The sequence below is a fragment of the Solanum dulcamara genome, chromosome 1 (assembly GCF_947179165.1).
Source record: "Solanum dulcamara chromosome 1, daSolDulc1.2, whole genome shotgun sequence".
Classification (NCBI taxonomy): domain Eukaryota; kingdom Viridiplantae; phylum Streptophyta; class Magnoliopsida; order Solanales; family Solanaceae; genus Solanum; species Solanum dulcamara.
This window is the reverse complement of record NC_077237.1, coordinates 74,787,855-74,798,508: the sequence shown is the minus strand read 5'-3', so window position 1 is coordinate 74,798,508 and position 10,654 is coordinate 74,787,855. Positions and strand designations below refer to the sequence as shown.

Here is a 10,654-nt window from a genome sequence, read left to right as displayed (position 1 = left end):
TCCTCCACCAACAATCAGATCCGCTGCCTCTCTCTCCTCCAACCAAAGACACCGTATCACTCCCCACCCTCGCCGCGTCTCTTCATCCCGCCGGCGAACCCCAAGCAGACCCACCGCGTCTATCCTTCGCCGGAGAGAACGCCGTTTCTACAACAAATCAACAGCCACCCAGCACGACAACCGCCGTCCGCTCCTCCGTTCTCCTCCCTTCGCCAGTGGCGGCGGAAAAAAGACGGCGCCGCCTTCGTATCCCCCCTCTCTCTCCGCCGGCGAGGTCAACGATGACCACAGCAAGAGACGACAGGACACAACGACGTTGACAACAAGAAAACTCCGGCCAGCAGTCAAACGACCCTTCGAAACTCAATATTTGGGTATATATTTTAGGTCTAATTGGTTTAGATATGGATCTGTAGTACCAGGTATTCTCCTATTTCATCCTTTCAGTTCTTTGCTTATCTTCATTTGATTTGTTAAATTCGAGATTCATAAATGTTTGTTCGTTCTTAGTCTATTAAGATTACATGTTATTGAAAGTGTGTTTACATTGTTGTTTGTGTTCATATTATTGTTTAAAATACTTGCATGTGTAATATGATGGTTTTACGGTTGCTTTGTATCCAATTACCACTGTTGGAGAGCTCAAGTGTTTGGTCCGATTCTGTGCATAATCTCAAGATTTTGTGATGTGTTTTCTGGATTCGTATGAACAAGGCTTTTCTTGCATAAAGTTTGATTACTTCAATCCCTTGTGATAATGTGTTGTGTCTTTGTGAACACAGTGAATAATATTTGCCCATTTTTCTATGGATTCTGGACCAACTTCTTAGGCCCTTTTTTATATCACTACTTTTTTAATTTTTGATTTAAGTTACATGATAATTGGTTTCAAATTTGTTTGAAAATTTTTCTATTAATTTTGATACTACCGTGTGCTACTTTTCTTTAAAATTGATTCTGTGAAGTATATAGTCACACTCTACTTCTTTACCCTCTTGATTGCAAATATTACCTTTTATTTCTTCCTTTAGTTAATTTCGAATTTAGTTTATTAAGTATTAATTTGGCAAGCTTTGATTAAGAATTGATTGATTTCTTCTCAATTTTGGATTATTTTAATTGGATTATTGTTTCTTGCCTTTGTTAGTTTTGAGTCAGTTTTTTTGTTTGAAATTGGTTCAATTTTATTTATAGTTAATTTGCTATAATTTGGGATGACTGATACATTATGAATTAATTTAGCATATTTTATATAAGATTCTTCCTTTATGTGAATGATTTTGGTGTTACCATTACTTCATATATTAGTATACTAATTTTCTTTCCTTAAAAAGATTCCCCCTCTTAATTTTGGTAAAATATTGACCGAATCAGCATTTAGTTTTATGTTTTATACTAGTTTTCTACATTTAAATCAGTGTCAGCACAGAGTTCCTCTGCTCCAACTATTCAAGTTAAGAGCACGGCCTTTGCCTCTGAACACGTACAGCTAAATAACCTTCACAAAACCCCACTAGATTGCAACCTAATCAGGATAATAAAAAGGGACCATTAAAATAGCCAAGCCCAAAAATAGATAAAAATAAAACCCAAGAAGTACAAAAATTGCATAGGAGAGAGAAAGCATCTAAAACTTACCTGGACAAGGGTTTGAAAGAAGAGCGTCTGGTTCAGCCTTAGTCTTTCACCTTTCAGTTTCAGAGAGCTGAAGGAGACACACGCTAACCCTAAAAACTAGGAGAAACGACTAGAGATCAGGAATAGTTCAAGGAAAAAGATATTCTTAGGGGTGGGCGTCAGTCAATTTGGTTTTTTCAGTTTTCAATTTGGTGCACCAATAACTGAATCGGCATTAGTTAGGTTTTTTCTAATTCGATTTGGACGATTTGGGACGATTCAGTTAGTTTGGTCCTGTCATATTGGACTTTTACTAAAAAATAGGTTTTCAAGTAGGTTTTTGGTTAGTACTATTCAAATTTTAGCATAAAGTGTCCTGCATTAGGCATTAACATTGTCGTTCTTAATTAAATAATTTAATTGTCTTATGATTTTAGCATTGTGGGTGACATTGTTCATTTAAATCAGTGCCAGTGTTTCCCCATCATCCCTGCTACAAAGAGCTGATTTTGAATGGTAAAAGAACCATTTCACATTAAGCAGGCTCTTTTCACATACTAGGCTTAGCATAAAAGCTTTTCTCCAAATCTCAAAGACTCAAAGAGTGTAATTACTTAACATAAACGGTTATTAAATTGGAATTTGGTTTCCAGATCACATAAACAATGGCTGTTACAACCACCAAATCACATATCACATAATAACTTCATAAGTCTAACAATAACAGTCTAAAAGTTAAAAGGTAGTTCTTGTCACGCCCCAGGAGGGTACCCTAGACGTAACCGGCACTCAGAAATCATTTCTGGCTACCAAGCGAACCACATAGCCTGATCACACTTCCGTTCATTCATTCAATCAGCGGAAGACAAAAAAAATAAAGAGAATATTCGGTGGGCAACTCAAAACATCAATCTAACTCAAAGAATAAAGGCCATGGGCCAACAAATCAACTCTAATATTTGTCATAAAAAAATAGTTTGACAAGAATAATTTAAGGAAAGAAATACTCAATCGACCCTTCACTATCTAGTCTATGAAGCCTCTATCACTACTATCTAATTGGTGCCAATGACATGTTCATGGCTACCTCAAATCAAATGAAAAGGGCTAACTCGACGCAAGAATAACATAAGCGATGTCCTCTGAATGTAGGTCCAAATGGACGTCAGTACATAGAATGTACGAGTATGTAATATGGCAGAATGAAACATACCTCAAGGAAGAATATCATCGGTCCAACAATCTCAAATCAGAAAGATAAGAGAGACTCAAATAAGGCGCCATAAGTCTAAAGTAAGAATACATTTTTAGACAAAGACCAATCACACATCATACAATCCAATCCAATCCTACATAATACAGTTCGATCAAATCGTATATCATCCGATTCAATCCAATTTAATCATATACTGTTAACTCGAAGTCAATCACATATCATCTAATCCAATCAATTCACATATCCATCCAAATCATGTACAATTCAATCATAACTCGTCTAACCCAATCCGACCATATACCCTCAACTCAACTCGATAAATAAGTAACAACTCACTCAAGTGTCCTAAGTCTAACAAGAAATGGTTTAGACGGGACCAAATCACATGCCACTCAACTCAACTGACTCGGAGTACTATCAAGACCTAAATGGGAGTTTCTCTTATCCGACAACCATCACTTATGAGCCAGTGATAGTACAACAATCAGACGTTGTTGCCACGTCCGTCCATACCTTGCCAGGGCATGAACGCCTCCCTAATCATGAATTCCATCGATTAGTCAAGTCCTATCATTTTAGGACAATAAAAGGGGAAACATCCGACTTTAACGATTCGATCCCACGGGAAGCATCCGACTTTAACGGTTCCATCCCTACCTACGTTGGCGGCGTAGTTTCTGGGGTTCAAGTATGGACTATACTCTCACCCGCTTCGGTGCTCGATACTCCTCCCATGACTCCATGCTCATAAGACTCCCTCCAATCATCTCAAACAAGCCCTCACGGCTAGTTTCATTTAGGACCTTGCCAACTCATCAACTCTATTCTCATTTCAACTCAATCGAGTCATAATGACAAGTCTCATTGGACTCTTTTCAAATCGACTCATCTCAATCATCAAACTCTTCCCTTCCAATTTGATACCATCTCAACTCAATGGATGTAGAAAATATTATGTACATTAAAAATATAATTTCAACTCCTCAACTCAAACTCAAAATAGATACTTTAATGTAAAATACTCAACTCATTTAGAGGCTCCTCAAACTCAACTCATACTTAAACTTCTTTTTAAATCAAAGATGACAATAATCATTCTTTAGACTCAAAATAGTGTATAAATAGTTTATGCAAAAAGGTTCACAAATCAATTATTTAAAACTCCTCCTCAAAAGATCATTTGTTTTCAAAATATTTATAAGACTCCAATCTACTCAAATTATGCAAATCACATACCACATAATCACATTAGACTCCAATCTACTTCATCACACAACATCCTCATCAACATAACCTCTTCATTCACATCATCGTCAAATATCATTATTCACATCGTCATCAAACATCATCATTACATCATCATCATATATCATCATTCACATCATCATCAAACATTATCATCACATCATTGTCAAATATCATCATTACATCAATCGTCAAACATCTACTCCAAAATCCTTATTTTAGTCCTATGTTCATTTTATAGAAGCAAAAGGACATTCTTAACTATCCAATTCATTCTTTTCATTCCAATCAATACATATATACACAAAACCATCCATCTCAACCTCAAGACAATTATGACAAAGAAATCTCATCTTGGGTTCATGTGAATGAAACATGAATCCATACTCTCAACAAAACTCATCTCAATAAATATCATCAATACCTATAAATCTATATACAAAGATCCATTTGTAGTCAATAATATGAAAGATAACTATTTAGTAACTCAAGTCATTAAAAGCATCAATCAACCAATAGTATCTAAAAACATTCTATAGTTTAGGAAAACTTTCAAGAAAACCTTCTTAGGAGGTTCAACTCTTTCACAACTCCTATCCAACACATCTATGGGCATATGGAAGAACTCAATCTATATTTTGGGTTAGCCTTACATATTTTGTTTGAAGACTTTGAAGAAACCTTGATGTTAGGTCTTCAATGGAAGGCTTGAATTCTTGAAGCTCTCGAAGACAATCTTTGTTGGAGAAGGATTTGAAGAAGAAGAAGAAGAGAAAAAATATTAGGGCTTTTTAGAGAGAGAGGGAGGACTGAAAAATGGTCCAAAAACGTCCAAGGATGGTGTATATATAATTAGGAAAAAGTCCAAGTTGCTCCTCTTCAAAAATCTGAAAAATTGGGCAAAAACCTTGCTGGCGCTATAGTGGTGCGTCGCGCCACTGCAGCGCCAAGCCAAAATAGGCTTAAAACCCTGCACATCTAATAGTGGCGCGTCGCGCCAAGGATCAAACTAGTTGTTTTCTGGCGCTATAGTGGCGCATCGCGCCACTGGAGCGCCAAGCCTAAATTTCGCCTAGGCCTGAAATTCCTGCAGTACTAGTCCGTAGTAAAATGGTCATAACTTTTGACTCCGAACTCCAAAAATTGCAATCTTGGTGGCGTTGGAAAGAAGACTCAAAGACCTTTAATTTGGTAGGTCGTGGTCCACCCAGTTCATTATATTATAGGAGATATGCTCGTTTGAAGTTGACCCTAATACTAACTCATCCGAAAACTTAATCGATTGGAGTTCTATGGACTCGACTTGGTGTTAGAGATCCCTTATGACCCCAAAACACATCTAATACTCTTTAATTACTTAGGAATTGATCCTAACTCATGCACACGCTTCACAATAATTGGGTTCGACCCTGCACGAATACAAGAAAGGTCCGAATCTTAGGAAATTTTTTTTGGGGGGTGTTACAGTTCTTCTTTAATTATCATCCCAACTAAAGCTGTTCTAACTACTTCCTGATCAAATTTCCAAAGCCCTCTCCCATCCGTTTGCCCAAAGCCCAACTTTGTTTAAGGCTTTGAGTGGTATCACTATCAATGTTCTGTGGCATTTTTGAACACTTCTTTAAATGGGTATTCAATGGTGTTGTTCCATTCAATCATAAATCAGCCTTTATAATTACGACCACAGTAATTACACTTTACTCTATCAACCAATTAGCACCTTTAAACTTTTCAAAATGTTCTCAAACACTTGATCTAGATTGTACAATTTTTCTTTTTCTTTATACCTTGACTAGTAGTTTCGACCAAATTTGTAGGTGAAGACGTAGGTTCGCTTTAAGTTACACCCACCTCACTTGCTCTACTTTCAAGTTTCTATGCCAAATAACTTCTCAAAAATATAGAGTAATTCATCCAACCAATGCTTATACATTCCAATAGTAGGCATATATGGAATAAACTGAAAGATGGCAGAATCAAGTGTTCAATTATTCTTTCATTTGATTAGTATAATCAAAGGCATACTGTTGGAATGAGGAAAAATCCATAACTGAACAGAATTTAAATATACGAATACTCAAACTCATGGCTTCAAGCCTTCAACAAGAAGAAAGCGAACTCAGTACTCACGGTTTCAAAGCAGAAATCATGTCATGGAGTAGTAGTTATTTTAACCCAAGGACGTAAATTTCAAAACTTCAAATTCAGAGAATGCGTAATCGAACTCACCGCTTCAACAAGCAGAAATAGCGCTTCGAACTAGACTCATTTCAGTTATGGCGTGTATGCTTGGGTTCTTTTCAGAAGATTTCAGTTGTTTCTTTTGAAAAAAATGATGAAATTTACCCGACAACGAGGAAGATGAACAACGGAAGCAGGTGTCAGAAGGCGGCAGAGAGACTCAGCGAAGGAAGATTATATTTGGAAAATGAGTGTTATTTTTTTCATAAATTGATTTTATCACATATCATAGACATACAATCAACCCATAAATCAAATATTTGCACTCCCAATATTTAAACTAAAATCAGTAATACAAACCCAAAAATATCAAGAGTAGCCACTGAGCTCTTACACTCTTTGGGTTTACTTTTTATCTTTAAATGTGAAAGGCTTCTTTGGAGAAAAACAAATAAAAGCAAAATCAAGAACTGAGGAGTGGATGACATGCAAACTTACCTCCTCCAACTTTGGATATCTAGGCAAAACATGTCTTTGATCTTTCCTTTGCAAAATTGAGAATATATTGGTCAAGTCAAGGATGCGGGCAAAAAGGAAAGTGAAGATTGACAATAATAATGCTATTCGTAAGCATTATTGGAACCTGGAAAAAGAAGTGGATACAATGGATCAACACATACTGCATAAAGGGTATAGCAGTTGATCAGCTACATCCTTCCTAAACAGGCAGCGTGGATGGTAAGGAAGTAATTGAAAGCTAAAGCCACTTTGTAGAAGGCAGTAATGACATATGCTGATATACTGAATCTGCAGAATTTTTCTGTTAAAGTAGTGTACAAGCAGTTAAGAGGGCTATTCCCCAAAATAAGCTGGAAAAGAATGGTATGCATCAATGAAGGTAGTCCTAAGTGTCTATTTCTATTTACCTTGGTGGCATAGGGCAGGATATATACAAAAGATCTTGTTTAAATGGGGAGTTTCTGTTGCGACTGTGTGCCCCCTATGTGAGGTAGAGGATGAAACTTTAGAGCACCTTTTTTCAAAGGCCCATACTCAACTAATTTATGGGAAAAACTATTACACTGGAGGAATATACACATGGAGGCATAGGGATGGACACAAGAACTGGAATGTATCCATGCTAATGGGAAGACGGCCAGTGCCTGATGTTACTGGTAGGGGCTGTTTATTCTATCTGGCTGAAAGGAATCAAAGAATGTTTCAGAACAAGAGGAGAACTGTTGAAGAAGTCTGTAGGATAGTGCAAGAGGTGCATTGTTGTGGCTGCTGCAACAACAAGATAGCAAGTTTCCTACTGCAACACAATGTTTACCCTTAGAAACAGTGTAGACTATAGAAATGTTTTTTGCTCATGTGTTATAGAACACAAGAGGTACAGATAGAGAGTAGGGTGAAGGAGGTTTAGCTGAGTTACTGATGGTGTGGTATCGATTGTATTTGATACATATCCCACACTTGTACATTGTTGCTCCTTGGTGAAATAAAATCTTTGTATACCAAAAATAAATAAATTAAGCTGGTTAGCTATTCAGAAAGTGACATATCTAATTGCTGGAGCCTAGAAGAATGTTTACAAGGTCTTTGCTCACTCTTTTTGTGTCATCTAGTTTCCTTTATTGACTTTGACAAGTCACAGCTTACTTACTGAATAAACTACCAGGGTAAGCGGAAATATGGAAATAGCAAATTCATGTAAATAAGCAGAAATAGCCTTAAATAATTGCAAAATTATGGAACTTACACTATAGGTCCATATCAGGCCCACACTTCATATGCTTTGTTGCCTTGCGTTTTTAATTTGACTAGTCAAGTGTACGTGCTTTGCACATATGTATTGCGATAATTAATAATTAATATATATAAAAAGAATAAATTATTGTGTATATGTTATATTATCAATACACAACTTTGTTATATTATTAATAACATCAAATTTATAAAATAAAAAAATGTACTTAAAGAGAAACATGATCAATAAAACAAAATTATTAACTTTGATTATTTTTTTAGTGTAATATTTCAAAGCTTGATGTGTAACTTTTGTTATGTTCAACTTTACCAACAAAATTGTGAAGGTTTAATATTTACCGATGCACCCTACTTCATCGAAAGTTTATTCGACTATAATCTAATCTTTATATATATTTATATATATATATATATATTCCTAGTGACATACATCCAAAGTTGTCTATAACCAAATATGAATGAATTGTATTGGACAACCTTTGAATTTGTTATTGTCTATTAAGAATACACTATCGTTTAATAAAGTATAGATATAAAAAGTTTACCTTAAATTAAAACAAATTTACCTTCACACTTAAAATCATTAACACTATCCTAACTCCATGTTAAAGAATGTAAAATACCAAAAGAAAAATTATAAAAAGTTCATCTCTTTTTTATTCTAAATACTTTTGGATTTAAATTCAAGAAAATTAGTATAAGAGTCTGTTTGGATTAGCTTATAAGCTGTTTTTAGCTATTTTGAGTGTTTGACTGATCAACTTAAAATCATTTTGTGCTTAAAATAAGTCCTAAAAAATAATTGGTTTTGTTTGATTTAGTTTATCTAAAACAACTTATACGCTAAAAACAGCTTATAAGCCAAAAAAATAAGTTGGGTTACCCCAGTTTTTTTAGCTTAAAATAAGCAATTTTCAGCTTATAAGCAGCTTAAAAAAGCTTTGCCAAACAAGCTGTAAGTAACATTAGTTGGTGAGAAATTCTAAACCTAAAGTGATAGTAACTATTGAATTCTAAGCCAAGTTTCTTTTTCCTATCTAGCCTGCGCCACTTTTGTGAAAGAATCCTAAGTGGACTCTAAATCTAATTAAACAAAGAAAGGCAAGAAGTTAATGATATTATTACTCCTAAAAGGGAATTTTAAACCTACTCATTATTGATATTTATTATAGTCAATATTTAATATGATTAAAATAATGATATAATAATTGATAAAAATGATGAAAAGACGATTTTGTCTAAAGCGGAATTTTTTAATGAAGTGCAACAACATTATTAAGGACCTTCATGCTTTTAATATAGTATAGATGTTTCCTTATTCCTACCCTTCTGAAATTTGATATTGACAATTGCAGTTCAACCCATTTTCTGACATCGGAAATCTAATTCAACGATTATCATGCAGCATATAGGAGATCATCAGTTGCTTGCCCTTGGTTCTGATATGCAGTCAAACAGCAAAGATCTGCTTCACTTGGAGGCTGAAGGCTTGTCCTTGGAATCAAAACTTCTCTTTTGCACTAGCGATGGCGGATCTCAATCCCTAAATTTGAAACCTGAACTTTCTGATAAGAAGCTCGAAATTTCTTCTGTACCCAAAAGCCAAGTTCTAACAAAGGTCAAGGATTTTTTGGGAGTGTTTTTGGAAAATACTAGAAAAGTGGAGCTTGAAGCTAAGAAGAATCCTGAGAAATATGATATTGAAGCTCTTACCGGTGAAGAATCTGAATACATAGAGATGGACTTAATGTTGGGTGTCACTGAACTTCACACACAGGAGGCTTTATCAGCTGCTGAATCTGCAATAGCAAGTTACCAACCAGTAATCGATCTGGCTACCAATACTGAGACAGAATATGAAGACAGTAGCGATGAGGATGACATTCAGGATAGCAGCACCAGCAAAAGTGATGATGATGGAGCTTCTTCTCTAGGAAAAGAATCTAAACTTACGGAAAAGGATTCTCCTAAGAAAGCATTGAAGAGGAAGCCACAGTCCGTAAATCGAGCTAACATAGTTGAGCTCTCTTAGCGCTATGGACATTAAATAGTTGTAGCTATTTTTGGGGAGAAATTCAGAAAATAGCAAGTGTGCCTCTTTTCCATGTTTCCTTTAAAACTTGTTTTAGTTCTACCCTTTTTATCTCTTGAAATGGTCGTTTTGTTTTACTATCTAGTAGCACCACATGGTGTTTCTTTTAAACAAAAAAAGAACAAAACAAAAACCAAGTTAATCTTTTTTTTTTCCGGAAAATGTATAAGTTGCCTCAACTTTCATAAAGTCATTTACTACATTTTTATTTTAAGAGCGATCTTTCACCCTCCTATTCTTGTCTGAAGTGGAACTCATGCCCTTAAGTGATGATGTGACAATATGTTGCACAAAAATTGGTGTGAACCCATATAAGGTGCGTGGAAACTCCAAAATTACAGATTTTTTCGGACTTTTTTACAATTAGATATGTCAAAACATGACAAGTGAAAGGTAGGGTCTAGTTTTTTGTTTTTAAATTCTTCAACTCTACCCAAAAAGAGAAGATGAAGAAAAAGAAAACAAAAGTTGGAAGGAAAACCCCCCTAGATTTGCCCGGTTACCCCTCTCAACTAAGGGTGTCAAAAGAATAT

General features: G+C 35.4%; 1 protein-coding gene across 2 annotated transcripts; it reads left to right on the top strand.

Annotated features, from left to right (window-relative positions):
- Positions 1–284: 284 nt before the first annotated feature.
- On the top strand, positions 285–10,198 carry LOC129900615 (uncharacterized). Of its 2 annotated transcripts, none has more exons than XM_055975730.1 (2): positions 285–422; positions 9,435–10,198. In XM_055975730.1, the coding sequence occupies exon 2, from the start codon at positions 9,474–9,476 to the stop codon at positions 10,059–10,061; it is 588 nt and encodes a 195-aa protein (XP_055831705.1). In that variant the 5' UTR covers positions 285–422; positions 9,435–9,473; the 3' UTR covers positions 10,062–10,198. The 2 variants fall into 2 exon arrangements, with proteins under 2 accessions (XP_055831705.1, XP_055831636.1); XM_055975661.1 differs by having other exon boundaries at positions 302–422; positions 9,385–10,198.
- The last annotated feature ends 456 nt before the right edge of the window (positions 10,199–10,654 follow it).